Source organism: Phyllopteryx taeniolatus, chromosome 14 (assembly GCF_024500385.1).
Source record: "Phyllopteryx taeniolatus isolate TA_2022b chromosome 14, UOR_Ptae_1.2, whole genome shotgun sequence".
Taxonomy (NCBI): domain Eukaryota; kingdom Metazoa; phylum Chordata; class Actinopteri; order Syngnathiformes; family Syngnathidae; genus Phyllopteryx; species Phyllopteryx taeniolatus.
This window is the reverse complement of record NC_084515.1, coordinates 6,952,857-6,970,358: the sequence shown is the minus strand read 5'-3', so window position 1 is coordinate 6,970,358 and position 17,502 is coordinate 6,952,857. Positions and strand designations below refer to the sequence as shown.

Below are 17,502 nucleotides of genomic sequence, written 5' to 3'. Positions count from 1 at the left end.
AGCTTTCGACTCGCCTTTCTTCTTCAGTTTTTTTCCTTGTTACTGGCACAGTCGCGATGTTAAGAAGAAATGCATTATTCTGCCAAATGAAAGAAACAAATATTATAATTGTCTGTTTTGTACAAAAATCCAAACTGACTATTATTATGGTTATTGTAAAACAATCTTGCATCATCATTGTAAAGCTACTGTAGGAGGAATTGTTTTGTTTTGTTAGCAGCATGATTGTATAGCAATTAGATTATTTTAATGTTGTTTTGCAAATATTTTGTGACTGTATCCTACTGGCATGCTTGCAATGATAACCATGTAATAATTTAAACTCACACATAACCCCAATAAGTACATGTAGTATAGAAAATTGATGGATTTTCCTGGATGGACTTTCATAGTATTGCAACGTAAAAACCGACATACACACAACTTCCCAGTTTTTTTTGTGAAAGGAGCTGTCATTCAGCCGATTTTTTTGCTTTGACTTGTTTTTTTAAGAATTGTTTATTTTTCTTTATTATTATTATGATGATTATTATTTTTTTTTTTTTACAAGTGTGCCATATGGTGACAGCAAACTCAAATCACTACAGTTTAAAACCAAGCAGCAATTTGGCAGAAGTGAACAATTCTTCAAAAAAGAGGCTTCAAGCTATTTTAAGGCCTCTCTCCCAGTGGAAGTTTACTATTAAACTAAAACTAAAAGAGAATAACGTGTATTTAAAACAACACATAACGATACCGTAGAGTTGCTAGTTTAATGCTAACACAATGGAAAATGCTGTAGACAGGCCAACACATAGCATGTATGTGGCGGTATAACAAGGCTTTAAGCAACGGCTATTTAAACGCAAAAGGTGAAGCAACACATGTACACAGACAATTATAACAATACTCACAGGCATTCTTTATCCTATGCGAAAAACGATTAATATTGCTGCAGCTTACTAAGTCACTTAGTTGTGAGACCTTTCTTCATTTGTGTCTACATGACTGTCTTATACTGCCCTTCAGTGGCTAAGTTGCACACACCAGAAGGAAATATATGCAGTCAATATTGTACAAAGTACATGGATGAATTTTGGCATTTATTGTAATGCGATATGGCAATCAATTCAGTTTTTCCTCAGTGCTTCTAATTTACAATATACGTACAGTAGAAACTACATAAAAAAGACCATAAATAAACAAAATATTCATGTTGCTAATGAAAAACAGTCGTGACTGTCATGACATTCTAATGTAAATGTCTAAATAATACAATTCAACCAAGAACTATGAAAACAAAAGTAAAAGATTCAGTCCGTTACTCTGTAACTAGTGATGACATATTCGTCTTGACTACTCCCAATTTCGCTTTGCATATCAAGAATGTTCAAAGATGTGTGATGTTTAGACACAGGGGAGTCGATTATGTATGAATTTACATTGTACACAGATGCACACGCGCACACACACACACATACACACACGCACGCACTTTTCTTCAAGTCAAGCCAAAGCAGCGAAAAAAGTCCAAAACAAAACTGGAAACCATTCTGCTTTCATGTCAGCTTTCCCAAAACAGATAATAAAATAATGCAAAACAGAAGTGAGTAAGAGGATGGGGCTTTAGTCTCAGCAGAAACCTGTGGCCACGTCCTTATTGTGTTTTTAGAAAATGCCACAGGATTGAAGTTGACAAAAGTGCTGCTTTCGCACTTCTCACATACTTCCATTCCACTCCTTTTACTGGTCCACTGGTGAAAAGTCCCCCTAAAGTGCATGAATGAGGTAAATGGAATTCTTCTGCACGCAGGTGTCCGTCCTGTGACTCAGACTGGAACCATTGTATGTTGCATGTGCTGCATCCGAGACAACATTTCTTGCTGTGCACTGGCAACTAGTATGTCCTGGTGAGATGGTGTGAGGATTCCCAGTCTGTCCATTTCCCTGTGGGGAGAGAGGGGAGAAAACACAAGCCATGAGAAAAAAATATTAGAGGCCACTGACCACTTAGGTAGTCACAGCAGAGAAAAGACAGGGTTGTTTTGCACCAAAACACTCAAACAGAAAAACAGAGGAAGTTACTTTAGTTTAATTTAAAAAAAAAAAAAAAAAAAAAGGGTAATGGAGAGGAAGTAATTGGTGTCAAGGAAATATGTTGAAGTGATATGTCTTTGACATGGGCATGTGTAGAACTCAAATGCAGTACTGTGGCGCCACACAGCCTGCAAAGCACAAGTGGCACCTGTAAAGCTGAAGTTTACAGCAGAGTTAAAAGTGCTGCTGTATGTGGAAAGGCTTCCTTATACTCGCGCGGACTGCGGCCGCGCTGACATCACTGTGGGTATCCGGCGCGTAGTTGGCCTTTACACTCGAGCGCAACCCACGCGCGCAGTTTTGAAAATGTACTGCAGTTCACCCCAAGTTGAGCGTGTCGCTACTGCTGGTATTGGCTAGGACACCACAGGGTGGAGTTTCCTCTGCATTTTTTGGGTCATTTCCGGTAGCCGTTTTTACTTTCCTTTCAGTAACAAGGAACAAAGCAACAACAATGGCGACCGTGGAACAGTGTCTGCTAGAACAAAATGGACCTAGATGACCAGATGATACGTTTAATTATGCAGCAACATCGATCAAGAAGGCGGCAGCGTAGATGGTATGTGGAACCAAGGGGCACGCTGAGTACGTCATCACGGCATGTGACTAAAACGGACCAATCACGAGAGATGATCTCCGCGGCGTTCGACGCGCAGCAACTATTTTTGCCGTGTGTGCGCACAGGGGCTGCGCGGGGCAATTCGTCGGTCACGTGACGCAATGCGGGCGTTTTTGGAGTATGAAGAGGCCTTAAGATGTCATACTAGAATCAACACAAACTGTGTACTTACTGATGTGTGAGTGCCAGTAGGTTGTCAAGGCTGGAGTATCCCCCTGCCACAAGGGTCTCTGCGTACCTCTCCAAACCAATTGACTGCAGCCATTCACACAGCGACCACTTGGTCACACACACCTCTGGTAGGACTGACACACACACCTCCGGACACCCTCCTGACTCCAGCACTGCAGGTCTGTGAGCACACAGAGAACCCACTGAAATTGGTGTGTAAAATCACACTTGAATGTGCATTTGTGGGTATTTATTTGGATCTGTTAAAGAATGACATATTTTTTCTCAGCATAATTTTATTGTACAGTGTATACTGCACCTTTCCCCTCCAGTTTTGCGCAGAGTCCCAGGGTTCCGAATAAGCTTGTCCAGCATGTTGAGGATCTGACTGAAAGTGGGTCTCTCGGCTCGGTCTTGTTCCCAGCAGTCCAACATTAGCTGGTGCAGGACCACAGGACAGTCCATGGGAGCAGGCAGGCGGTAGCCCTCCTCGATTGCTTTAATCACCTACAGGAAGGACACAGGTGGAGGTTCAATCTCGGTGTTGGTGCTGAAACTGTACATCTGTAGCCGTATTCCTAAAAATGTTCCGATACTGCGACACCGATACCACATGACTAGTCTCATATGTACCTTCTGGGCATGTGCCATGTAAGCCATGTGGAAATACTTTAAGGTCAACACAAATGACATCACTTTTATAGCCGACTGCAAATTATGCTCTGCAAAATGGATGATGAATTTCTGATCGGCAACCTGCGAGTTGCAGCGGTGGGCCAACCTGCAAGCACGCAGTTTCTAACTACCAAAGCAGTTTTTTCCCATTACCAAATGAAAGAGGAGCCTGTTCTCAAAAAAATTGAGTACGATCTTGTACAAAAAAGCTATTGCCAAAAACTGAGGTAGAGTAATCCCTTGCATATTTGCAGTTAACTTGTCACAAATTCCCCTATTCATATTTTTTTCCCTGTGGAACCTATACCCAGCTAGTCATAAAAAAAAAAAAATAGCCTATTCCCTTTTTTTGTGCTCTTTCTGAAACATGCTAAGATGCCGCCAAATCCCTGTGCGATAAGGAAATGGTGTCAAGGAAGTAAGTTGAAGTGACACAAGCTTTGTATGTTGGGAAGGGGCTAAATTTAGCCTGGATTGTTAGTGGAAATCTTCACCACAGGTCTTTGTTGGTATACTTTTACTAAATCTTATAATTTGTAAGCAATTTACTTTTAGGGGTAATATTTAAAAATGTGTTTGAAATGATAATCATCTGTTTTGGCATCATAGTTAGTGTAATACAGTATGTACGGGTTAAACTATTAATACAGGCGCTTATAAACATTTTGAGGAGCTCGTCAATTACTCAATTACTTTTTTTTTTGCTATTCACAGCAATTAGTAGGTAATAAACAATATTGAATGAAAGTACTGTATATTGAAGAGGATTTTATTGAAGTTTTATAATAATTTTTTTTGTTAAATGCAAAAGGCTCCACCTATGAATTTAGAATTGCTTTGAATCTCCGAAGTGACCTCTTTAACCTTATCATGTGTAAAAGCATGTTTGCATTGAATTGTGGTTCTGGGCCTGTGGGCTGTCAAGATTCATTGGCCTCCCTGATTTGAAAGCAAAAGCAACAAAATCTCTGCGAAGGGGCAAAGGTTAAACACACACACTCTGCTTTGTTTGCCTTCAGAAGTCCTCTCTTGAAATATCTGAGACGCTGAGCCTGTTTCATGTATTATTCTACATCAAGGGGCCTCATTGAAGTTGGCATAATTAATCTCGACAGGAATAAACGTTTGAACAGACACCAGTTGCACACAAATCGTGTTTTGTCACAGCAATCGTCGAGTGAGCACTATTAGAAGGCTCGTAAAACGTGACCGTATGTGGCCTCTGCATGCGCCACATGCATGGATCAGCATGCTAGTTAAAGTGTAGTTCAGTTGGTGACGAAGTCCCGCCTCCATGAGTAAAAATACAATTGATCGAAATGCTGATTCAGGGCTTTTCAGAAAACATCTGGGGCTTGAAACCTGAGCACTGTCTCTGCGTTTCGTGTCTGCTTATTGTATTCAAACTCTACTTGACATCTCAACCTGAGCCAAAGTGATATCGACAACCTCACCTTTATTATGTTAAGTGATGGCACTTAGTCATACATTAAATGTAAAGTTCTCAACAGAATTGCTCTTTTGTACAATCTATGTTTATGGTAAATGCACATAATAGATTGGAAACATTTAAATAATGTCCAGTGGCATACATTGTTGTCGTCTTTAACCATGGATACTAATTTTTGTCATTTTAGAAGGGTAATAAGATTAACCTGCTAATGAGCCTCCAAATTAGTATACATCTTCTGTCTCAATGCTGCATTACTTGTATCGAATAGTTTAAACCACCAACGTAATGTCACTTTTAGAATGTAAACTGGAGTGGTGTCTCGGAATACGAGTTTATTTTTTCCGTGACCATGCTGTTACACAAAACACTCATATCTCAAGTCATTTCTCACATTCAAATGCAAAAAAAAAAAAAAATTTATATATATATATATATATATATATATATATATTTAAGGAAAATAGCACTATCATATTGCAATTTATAAAATGTAGTAATAACGTAATTAAACAGAATGTAAATAATTAAACAGTTTCTGCATCATGAATAATTCATTGCGACTCGTTCTGGTGAGTGCAACTTGGCCATGTGGGGCAGTGTAAGACAGTCGTGAAGACAAAAATGAAGAAGACTTTCAAAACTACATGCAGTAAACTGCAGTAATATTACATTTTTTTTCACAGAGGATAAAGAATATATGCACGTGAGTATTGCTCTACTGTATTGTCTTTCTACATGTGTCGCTCCACCGTTTTTGTTCATCTCGAAGAACTCATTAGTCGGGTCACTTGTATCCAAATATTTAGTTACATCAATATATGGGTGCAATGGAATGGCTCATTTGCATATCACCATCAAAAATAAACTTGGGGGAAAAAACAATGAATCACTCTTTCATGGCGGCGAGGCATACTTTGTTTACATCTTAGAATAACGGCTTCAAACGTCTCTTGATGTTACACTGGCTTGTAATATGGAACTTTAAAGCTTTTGAGTAATTATTAATTTTTAAAAAGTCTTTGATATGACATTTATCTTACAGTGTCAGAAATAAAGCTGCCGTGTGAGTGTATTTATGTCCCTAAGGTGTACAAGCTAAACTACTGTAGACTTATCGAGAATATATTAGTAGTACAAAAGCCGTACATTTGAGGGTAAGTAAACAAGACACAATCGCCCCCATGTACTGCTATGGTGCACTTTTTCAAGGACTTTGCTCATTCTTCTGATAGTAAGATGACTTGTGGGTCAGAGAAGATATAAATACTCACATCCTGGTTGTTCATGTCCCAGTAGGGCCTCTCGCCGTACGAAATCACCTCCCACATGACGATGCCGTAACTCCACACATCACTGGCTGGGGTGAACTTCCTGTAGGCGATGGCTTCCGGAGCTGTCCACCTGATGGGGATCTTCCCGCCAGGGGAGAGGTAAGTGCCAAGGGCTTCCTGAAATTATGAAAGTCACACAGGTTCAGTGTAATCATTCATCAATCAATCATGAACCATTTTTTTTGTGACAACTACTGTAGCTGCCAAGCAGAGATGTTTTGGTAGTACTTTTTCAGGTCAGATGGGGATTACTGTTGTATACGGTAGGGAAAAAGCCGTATGTGCTAGGTTATATGAACACGCTCTAAGAATTATGTAACAAATGTATTTATTCTTTGCAAAGTATAAGTCAGTATAAGACGTGAGTAGCACAGTCCACAGCGCTGTTTGTCCATGACAAGCGCGCGGATAAACAAAAACAAATAAATAAATAATATCGCTCTTTGAACTTATGACTGTTTATGAGACATGGAGGGTACAAACCAGAGAGGTGAAAACCGCACGTGTAATGAAATCTATGCACATAATAAACTATAGTGATAAATAGTAATAATGACATTCAATAGAGGTGCAAGATTGCTAATGCAGTAACAAAACTAAGAATGCGTTTAGCTTAATGCAGGGTCCTTTTTCATAAATATTCAAGTCAATGCGTGCCCAATTCCAATGATATGTTGGTCTTGCTCGCCTTTCTTTCTCTTATTTGCAGATTTGGCTTCCTTTTTGGCATCCTCCAAGACATCGAGTGTGCGATGCCAACACAAAACCAGAGCAGATTTCAGCGGAACTGATTTTTTCATTGCCAAATTTCATAAAGCGAGGTGCAGAAATAAACATTTGTATATCAGACATACACCTACATATACTGTACGTACAGAGAAATTATGGAAGAATAAATGCCATAAAAAAGGCTTTTGTGTTAATGGTATATGATCTGGGCAGCACAATAGGGCATGTAGTTAGAAATCAGTGGTTCTAGGTTTCAATCTCTCCAAAGTCATGCATACTAATTTAATTGAAGACAAAATTTCCCATCAGCGTGAATATGAGTGTGCATGTTAATTTGTCTGTATGTGCCCTGTGATTCACCCAACCTCTTGCACAAAGTCATTTGGAATAGCCTCCATAGTTTCAGTTTCAATTTTGTGATGATAGGGGTAGTGGAAAACACTCGGAAATGAGTGGACGGAGTGTATATGTTCTTACCCTTGTGGTGTATGCAGCTTCCTGGTCGTCCTCCAGAACCCGACTGAGGCCAAAGTCAGACACCTTACACACAAGGTTGCTGTTGACCAGGATGTTTCGTGCGGCGAGGTCTCGGTGAACGTAGCTCATGTCTGACAAGTACTTCATGCCTGAGGCAATGCCACGCAGCATCCCGACCAGCTGGATCACCGTGAACTGGCCGTCGTGTTTCTAAACGGTGACAAAAACCAATCGAGCAATAGGATGAACTTTTCAAGGTCAAATTTTAGCTTGCTCTGATACAAACAGGACAACATAAAGAGAGTAAAATGTACCCGAAGAAAAGCATCCAGAGATCCATTTTCCATGTATTCCGTAATGATCATTAGTGGTTTACCTAAACACAAGAGTTAGAGATCAGTGGTGGACGATCAGGGCCTAAACACCATCACAACCTCTGACCTACATTATTCCCCAAATTCTTTTCTCTTCTTTTCATAGCATTTCTTTTGGCTGCACGGCTTCCACTATGCGTATGTGGATGTTAGATTTCTTGATCCAATCAGATTTCAGCTTCTATGGGCTGCCATGTCAATCGAATATGCCCGGGGCGGTCAGACTCAGTAGCGGTGGCCGATGTAATTCAATCTACATTTCCGATGTGATTGTTTCTATAACCAATCAGATTTCAGATTCGTCCTCTGATTGGTTGGTCAGAGCAAAACCTGTTTACAACCAAGTTCGACGAGCAAAACACATCTATAGCAATCTGCACACATTTAAAAATCATCATATCTGGTGAGTAAGGTGTTGTCTTTTTTTTCATGCTTTTCTCAAGTTATTAGATAAATATTAATTCTGAACTGCTCCAGGCAATGTGACACAGTTGTGTGCTGTCACATGGCGTTTTTGTATATTATTGATGGTTGCTATAAGTGGTTGAAACAACTAGTCGATGACTAGGCAGCACAATGACAATTATAGCTTGAAGTTGATTAATTGCCAATCATTTGTTTTGGAAATAACAACATGAATGCCTCGCTGAAATCAACGACCACCGGTTGGATGGCGCAGCAAGCTAGGAGCGGGGCCTCAAGTCTGTAGGAATATTTTACTAAAATCAGGCCAGTAGCAGGGTCAATTGCACAATCTATTTTCCATTATAACATCGCGGTGGTACATCAACTCACATCTGGTGACAACTCCCTCCAGCCTGATGATGTTGGGGTGGTCAAACTGCCCCATGATTGAGGCCTCGGACAGGAAGTCTCGCCTTTGTTTGTCCGTGTATCCCGCCTTCAGACTTTTAATGGCCACGTACACTTCTCGCTTTCCTTGCACGCGTAAGCGCCCGCTGCACACCTCGCCAAACTCTCCTACACGGCAAACGGCAAGGTCAGTGCCAAGTAAGCTCGTGGGTGTCCGTTTATGTGTGTGTGCATGTGCAGTATTAGCGGGCTCACCCATGCCGATAACTCTCTCGATGTGAATGCAGCTCACGTCAATCTCCTTAGCAAACTCATGGATGGCCTGATCTGGGTCCTCGTAGGTAAACGGATCCACGTAGATCTTCACTCCTGCCGTGGTGGAGAGGAAATGAGGGAAAGGGGTGGAAAATTTCCAGTAATTTTCAGGAACGTTTCTGGTAAATTTCAAAGGAAATTTAAACTTGGGAATTTTGGAATTACAGTGTTCCCTCGCTATATTGCGGTTCACCTATTCCAGAGTCAGTAAGTTGCAAAAAAAAAATTCCATATTCATATTCAATATATTGCGAGATTTTGAGTGTATGCTGTATTTGTTTGTGGTAAAATAAATGCTTCCTAGTAATATATTAATATATAGCAATGCTAATAATAATTCAAACACATACTACAAGGAATAAAATGTACATAGTATACAGTAGCCGGCACAGTGGCCGACTGGTTAGCACATCTGCCTCACAGTTCTGAGGACCGGAGTTCCAATCCCGGCCCCAACTGTGTGGAGTTTGCATGTTCCGTGCCTGGATGGGTTTTCTCTGGGCACTCTGGTTTCCGCCCACATCCCAAAAACATGCATGGTAGCTTGATTGAAGACTCTAAATTGCCCGTAGGTGTGAATGTGAGTGCGAATGGTTGTTTGTTTCTATGTGCCCTGCGAATGGCTGGCGACCGGTTCAGGGTGTACCCCGCCTCCCGCCCGAAGATAGGTGGGATAGGCTCCCGTCGCCCGCGACCCTGGTGAGGATAAGCGGTAAAGAAAATGGATGGATGGATGGATGGATAGTGTACAGTACTACTGTGCATTACTGTATGTTTAAGAGTTTAAAAGGTGTTTAAGTGTATAGAAAGTATTTACAGTATAATAATATGGGAGGTGGCGGTTAACAGGAGTGTGGGAAAGATTATTATGCAGTATTTAAATTGCTCCAATTTTTTTTCTCTTAACTTGGGCAGTGGCATATCTGACGCATGCTTGCACCTTAAATTTAGACACATAACAAGAAGCAAAAAAAAAATACTTTTTTAAATGAACAAGCGATAGCTCGCAAATAAAAAAACATGCACGTTGAGGCGCTCGTAATTCATGGTAACACTGTATTCCAAAGTCAAAAGGTAAGCAGAGCTTTATTGAGTTTTTGCTGGATACACATTTTAGCGTTAGCGATGGATAAATGGCATATACAGATGCATCTCCATAAATTAGAATTATATAGAAAAGACTGTGCTGATTGTATTTTCCCTCATGGGGTCAGTACTTCGTTACGGATCCGCGCATGTGACGCATGCAGCTGAAATGTTGCTAAACAAGAACAATTCCGATTGACTGGCAACCTGTCCATGATGTACCTGGCCTCTCGCCTAAAGTCAGCTGGGATAGGCTACAGCTCACCCGCGTCTCGTAACGCAAAGAACCAGTAAATTGGGGCACTTGTAAGTGAACGTACCACTGTACTTGCAAGAAATCTGTTTGTTTTAGTCAGGATTATGATAAAATATATTTTCTCCAAATATATTGAAGTTTCTTATTTAGAACCAATATTATTTGTTTTACTTTTTAGTAAGTATTAGTGTATTCCCATAAATTCTTGTTAACTCCCGCGGAAAGTTTCCAACTTTGAAAATTCACAGAATTTTGCAACCCTAGAAGGGATGCTGAGGACGATGAGTGAGGAAAGTTTTGTAAAAGCTACATGTTATGTAAATGTCTTACTCGGATAACCATTTGAAGTTGTGCATAGCATCAATTTGTGTATTTGCGTGTGAAGTCTACCTGGATTAAGATGTTTCTCCTCCTCTGAGTCTTGCTTGGTTTCACTGTATTTGCTCCTCCTGATCACAAACGATAGTTATATTTAGCACACATACAGTACAATGAAAACAACATTGTCCTTCTTTCGTGTTAGCCTTGACACGTTCAGATTTTTTTTTCCCGGGAAAGTGATGACAATGACAAGAGAGAGCAGAAAGGACGCGGGCGTGAGCACATGAAAGCGTTTGGGAAATAGGGGGAGGAGGAGGAGGAGAACTGGGAGGAAGGGGGTTGACATCAGGTAGACTGAGATAAAAGGTGTTTTCCACTAAACAAAGAAAGTGTCCAAAAAAACCTTTGTGGATGAACAGGAACAGGTGTGTTTAATGTGCATCTGTGGGCACCTGCTACAGCTTTGTGTGCGCGTGTGTGTATGTATGAGCGAGAGCGGAAGCTGACACACACACACACACACGCGCACACACGCACACACATACACATACAAAGAAGTGGAGACAGTGATGACAAGTCAGGGACAAAGGGATTATCGCTGTCTCCACTCTAATCCCCTTTAAAAAACTGCAGGTAACACACGCACACACACACACACTTTATTTAGCTGCACAATAGCATTGGTACCGTGGGCGTCTCTCAATAATAGTAGCGCTGTTTAAGGCAAATGCATTATGCATTAAGTATACACTCAATGGGCACTACACGGGGCACACCTGCACCACCTAATGAGAGCTGGTGCAAGCGCTGATTCAAAAATCCACCCTTCAAAAGGAAAATATGGTATTTTGGTTTTCAATTTTTACAGTTATAATTATATATACATAATTCAGATGAAATGAAGGAATGGTTCTTCCATGAACCCTGACACACCTTTTGTGGCAATCAGGTCAATAATCCTAAAACACACAGAACGATTAAAGCCATTCTCCTTGGCAGGGGTAATAGTGCAGATTTTTGATTGACTGTCAAAGAGATAGATAGATAGATAGATAGATAGATAGATAGATAGATAGATAGATAGATAGATAGATAGATAGATAGATAGATGGATAGATAGATGGATAGATAGATAGATAGATAGATAGATAGATAGATAGATAGATAGATAGATAGATAGATAGATAGATAGATAGATAGATAGATAGATAGATAGATAGATAGATAGATAGATAGATAGAAGAGGAGCGTCTGGAATTTTGTTTCTTTAGCCGAAGTTGTGGATGACGAGGCTGCAAAAAAATCCAAACTGCATTGCATCATAATAAGAGCTGTTTCTAATATTCTCCCCTTCTCATGGTGCCGAACTACTGGGAACCAAAATATTACAAACACCACTTGGTATGATGCAGTACAGCTCTACACCAATGCATATTGGAATAATACACATGGGTCAATATCACTATAAAGTGGCTTTGCTGTTCTCATCACAATCACTCAGTCAGTAATCATGAAAATGTAGCAGATTATCAAACTCTGAGGTCAGATGTTTGGCTTTTCATAAAAATAAGTGGCCAAACATCTGCACACATATCATTAAGATGACAAGTCTGTTAAAATGTGTTTATTTCATTTTATACTATACTTACGCTACTTATACTTTTTATATTACTTTAACTTTTTATAATCTTGTGTGTGTTCCTGAAATTGCTGTCCACCATGTCATTATGGGGTAACTTCCCCTTTAAGAAACCCTCGGACGTTTTCAGTGACAGTACGACTAGCATTTTGTCTTTTTTTTTTTTTTTTTTTTTTTAATCGAGGCTGAAACAGTGGATAGTTGCAGGATAAATATTTATACTAATGTTTTGTAATTTTCATCATATGTGTGTAGTTGGATGTTGTCAAGCTTAACTTGTCCGCTCTGTTATGGGTAAATATCAATAGATATAAAAACCTTGATTTGAAATATAGTTGTTAAGTAGTACAAGCTAAATGCTACGAGAAGGTCCACCATGTGCTCATTAAAAGCTAACATTATCCAAAAATGTCCACCCTGTCAGCAAGCTCACACATTTTGCTTTTTGCATATACATTGTCTGCTTGAACTTAATTTACATTTAAAAAATAAATAAATAAAAGTGTGGGAACTTGACCAATATCCATTTTTAACGGCGCAAAATCTACTGAATACCTTGAATATGAAGTTCAGTGGAAAATCTCAACTTTTTTTTTTAATGAAATGGGGATGTCTGAAAGGTGAGATAAGTGTATATGATTCCACTTTGACAGCATCACTTGAAGCAACAGCAGCAATTATTCTCTTGGCTCAAGCTACGACATCTCATTGTATATACTGTAGGATGTTTTGGCTTGTGAGTGTGTGTGTGTACCTGCGACTAAAGATGAAAATGGCTGCAGATATAAGCAACAGAATTCCCACCCCGCTCACGGACAGCAACAGGAAGGCAGAGTTGACGCCTTCTCCAATCAGAGGGAAGGGATCTAACATGGAACAACACGTAGGCTAATTCATTATTCCTCACTAAAAACATAGCTGTGATGCACCAAAACTGACAAAAGTTGTTGTTTCTGTACCTGAATTAGTGCCAAATTCAAACGGAGTGCTGAACTCTCCGTATCCGGCGGCGGTGCGAGCCCGCACGTGAAACACGTAGACGGTGAGCGGGTTGAGTCCCGTGACTTCCACGCTTCGAGAGAAGGTCCTCATTATGCGGTAGGACCTCTCCCTCTGATCCTGATTAGATCGGACAAAAGCGGCCTCCTTTGAATGCCTGACAAAAAGTCCAGCTAACAAAATATTGGCGTTCCAGAGAACTGTCTGGGGTCCATTAAACTGCCGGATGCTCACCTTCTCATAGAACTTGACCTCATATTCCAGGATGACCCCGTTGGGTTGATCGGGCTCTTGCCATGACAATGACAAAGTATGCCTGGTGACATCAGTGGCTTGAACGGATGACACTGGAGAGGGAGCTGAAAGACACCGAGAGATCTAAATCTTAACAGCATGACTTTGTGAAATAACAATCATTAAGTACACTGACGCAATCTAATGAGATACAAAACAAATGTTGTCTTTACAAGTCTTGGGCAACAAGTCTGACTTGTTGTCTTGGGCCCGCTGCACTCGCCGTTTGTTTGTAGCATAAGAGAAGAAGACTTTTAAAATACAACCACTGTGGTGGCTCTCATTCAACTGTGTAGGTATAGCTAATATTGTGAACAGTGCAATTAAATTATATTTTACTGTATAAGTAATGTAGGTGAACCTTTCTCCATAATTCCATTGACCCAGTGCTCAAGAGAGCTAACCTAAATCTTATTCTGTCCTATTCCAGTGGGGCAAAACACTTCGCTCACTCTATAGCTCCCCATCGCTCCATTTTCCACGGCTCCCTTCAGCTGTGAGTCATGACGTGGCGCCATATGGCTATGCAGGTTGGACTTGACACATCCCAGCCACACGCTCATGTTGTGCACTCGCAGCTAACTTATTTCCCCGGGGCACCTCCAACTGAGCAGGTGTGCCACTTTTCAAAATGCCAACGCACAGTCTGAAAGCCAAGACAGTTGAGACTTGGAGCAAGAACACTAATGGAGGGCATGTGTGGGAAACGCCACAGAGTCTTGGCAAACACCCTCACAACTATAATGAAACACACCATAAAATCTGATCTGGATGGCTTTTTTTAAGTGGTTAACAAAGAACACAAGGAAGAAGTCATTCTTATATACATTTATGGCTTCCTGTAACTATTTAGCTTTGTATGTGACGTTAGTATGTACGCAGCGTTCTCTATTAGTATTTAAGTCATTGATGAACATTTCCCAGAATGCTTTCTGACATCTGCTTGAGAAGACCCCTATAATTAATTCAGCCATTGTTTAGCGTAGGAGGACAGCGTAATAACTATGGCAACAATGATGGTGAGATTACGCTAAAGCAAGTTTCTCTTTGAGAGAATGTGAGGCAACTGTTTGCATTTTTTTAACAGTGCATGCGGAAAAATAATCACAGCAAAATCCCGTGATATGGCAAGAAATCTTCAATATAAAATTAAAAAAACAATTTGTGAACCAGTGAAGCCGCAAAAAGTGAAGCACAATATGGCCAAGGACAAATGTCTAGACTTCCTTTTTTTTCTATGTTCGTTTCAGAAATCATTTGGTCAGGTGCGAGGCTACCAGCTTAGGCTTTACAGTTTTTGTAAGCATATCATTCCCTTGTCCAATTGACGTTGGAGCAGTGTTGCAAAATTGTCGCCTGTCAATAGGTTTCTCTGTCCCAGACTGCAGCTCAATGCCAGTTTGAGAAGTTTTATGGCCAAAACACTGCTCAAATATGTAGTACAATTTATGCTATCCATGCCAAGTCTTTCAAAACAGAATCTGTTCGTGACAAAGATAGCAGAAGGCCTGCTACTACCACCACTGAAAAAAACCACAACACCCAACTTCTAGCGCAAGCGTCAACACAGGGAAAGCCAGGGAAAGTCTATCTGGAGGGCTCCACTGGAACTCATTTTTTGATCTCGCAATTATCAAAAATCTCACACATTTGTGACAATCAAACAGTTCTTACCAGCTTGATTGGTGGTTACGGAGACAGACACACTCTGGGCGGCCCCAGCAGAACCTCGCTGGGAGACCCCGTTGCGTGCTTGTACGATGAACGTATAGTGAGTGTGAGCTCTGAGCTCGCTCACCACCACCCGCGTGCCCCTCAGGCCAGTCTGATCTGGAGAGAAGAGCACGTCTGAGCTGCAAGGTTGGCACAGCTGAGAGCCTGAGGGCACTCTGGCCGGATCTCTCTGATAGACGCTTTTCCCCATCTGGACTTCAGGTCCCACAATCCCTTGGTCTGACTGCATGTCCTGGCTGCTGTGCTGAGCATCAGGCTGGGAAACGCTAAAATTCCTGGGGATGAGTTTATCATCTGTCTGAGTGTAGCCCCCGGTTTGACAAACGAGACACTCCAGGCTGTAGCTGATGTCGCTTCGACCTCCCAGCCGGCGTGGAGGGCTCCACTCCAGAACTACTGAGGTCTCGTTCACTACTGAAATCAGCTGCTGTGGAGCTGATGGAGGCTCTGATGAAGAGGAGAAATGACAAAATAAAAGTTTTACATGCAAGTTGAACGCTCCTAAGGTTCGAAATTCGAAATAAACAAAGTGGTTAAAACTTTGGGTTTGCAACTGCTGTCTATTATGTCATTCAAGACGCCAATATATCGCAAGATCAGAGAAATATTGTCTTTTTCTGATACTTTTCAAAACAAATACCAGCCACAACAACCAAGAGAGAACAAAGAACATAAAAGAAGAATATACACAAAGACTCACATTCAAAGCAATCAGACTCCAGTGTCACCATATGTATTGTCACTTGTTATTAACATTAAGGTTGAGTGTTTTATTGGTTGTGGTTCACTACAAAAGTGTTTGATTTCTTTTTATACCTGTGGGATAATTAACAAATGAGATGCCCGAGGTGCCTCTGTGACACAAATCACCTTCACATTTGTAAAGTTGAGTGTCTACTACGGCTCTAACTATACGACTTATTTGTACACTTGTATGAATGAATGGATGTTAAAATATAAATGTTTATTAAAATATCTTCTGACAGGTAATAAAGGTTCAAACATTGAACATATATATATATATATATGTATATATTTATTTCCATCATTATGGGAAAATTGTTTACAAATTTGAGCGTGTCCCAGAACAGATGGAGTTTGTTTTTACATTATTTGTTTACATGAGTAATGGATGTTGGATAAATGAGAGGATAGGTGTTCTCAAGAATGCTGAAATTCATTCTGTTCGGATGTTGTTTTTTTTTTGATGGGCTGACATTTTTTGAGTTTAAGTGTTTTCCTGAACAACAGTTGTCATGTTTTTTTCTCAAGCCAAGAAGACCACATGCTCCATATAGCCATAATTAAGTTTTACGACTCAGGTCTCCAACACAGGACTTCACTGAGAGGCTTAGATAAGCAGACAAGGAGAAAGAGAACATTTATTCTCGTCAGAGTTCGAGCTGCCTAACAGGATGTGGATGGTGGTTCAGTCATAAGTAATAGGATCACGAAACAAGAGTGCCATTTAGACAAGTGCGTGTCTGCCTCTGTTGGGTCTGAGGGAGGAGGAGAGGATGCATTGAGTTTGCTTCTCTTGGCAAGAAACATGTTGTCTGAGTTATAACGATAAGGCATTGTCTCGGCATGTTTACCATTAATGCAACAAGTGGACCAATGTGTGTTCTTACGGGAACAAGCCATGGAGGGAGGGTCGCTGTCTGCTCGGAAGTATCCGGAATGGCAGTCACAAACCGTTGCCCCTTCTCGAAGTGAGTAGCTGTGTGGAGGACACTTTGAGCATCCTGCATCAGATGACCAGGACTTATAGAAACCAGCAGAACACGCTGCAGAGAGACACAGACAAACACAAGTCACATCATAATCTAATGGAAATCGATTTGTCCTTGGGTCATACCAAAGTTCAAATCCATTCACACGTTTTTGAATTACAGGATGTCTCTGTTACAAAAACAATCCAGAGAACAAGTAAAAGTTAATGACCAAAAATTGTAAAAATGTAATCTGTACTGTGGAGGCTTTGGCGACCAGTGTAGCATTTTGCTTGCATCCCAAACTAAAGCAGCACTGATGTGCCAGCAGTTTCCTGGAGCTAATCATCACTGATCATCAGTAAAGCTGTTAATACTCGAGGAAAGACAGCAATGCGCCAGCTAAATCAAGCAGAGAGAGAAGACCG

At 40.7% G+C, this 17,502-nt stretch overlaps 1 protein-coding gene across 1 annotated transcript in view; it reads right to left on the bottom strand.

The window, feature by feature from the left end:
- Positions 1-738: 738 nt before the first annotated feature.
- Positions 739-17,502, bottom strand: part of LOC133489197 (ephrin type-A receptor 4-like) — a 34,916-nt gene continuing 18,152 nt past the window's right edge. The window contains exons 6-19 of the mRNA XM_061798055.1: positions 16,994-17,149; positions 15,303-15,809; positions 13,569-13,693; positions 13,295-13,454; positions 13,090-13,201; positions 10,766-10,824; positions 8,974-9,087; positions 8,701-8,886; positions 7,846-7,907; positions 7,532-7,741; positions 6,266-6,442; positions 3,186-3,373; positions 2,868-3,047; positions 739-1,926 (exon numbers count right to left, since the gene is read on the bottom strand). Of these exons, the coding sequence (XP_061654039.1) occupies positions 1,809-1,926; positions 2,868-3,047; positions 3,186-3,373; positions 6,266-6,442; positions 7,532-7,741; positions 7,846-7,907; positions 8,701-8,886; positions 8,974-9,087; positions 10,766-10,824; positions 13,090-13,201; positions 13,295-13,454; positions 13,569-13,693; positions 15,303-15,809; positions 16,994-17,149 (2,354 nt within the window). The 3' untranslated portion in view covers positions 739-1,808. The remainder of the gene's footprint in view (positions 1,927-2,867; positions 3,048-3,185; positions 3,374-6,265; positions 6,443-7,531; positions 7,742-7,845; positions 7,908-8,700; positions 8,887-8,973; positions 9,088-10,765; positions 10,825-13,089; positions 13,202-13,294; positions 13,455-13,568; positions 13,694-15,302; positions 15,810-16,993; positions 17,150-17,502) is intronic.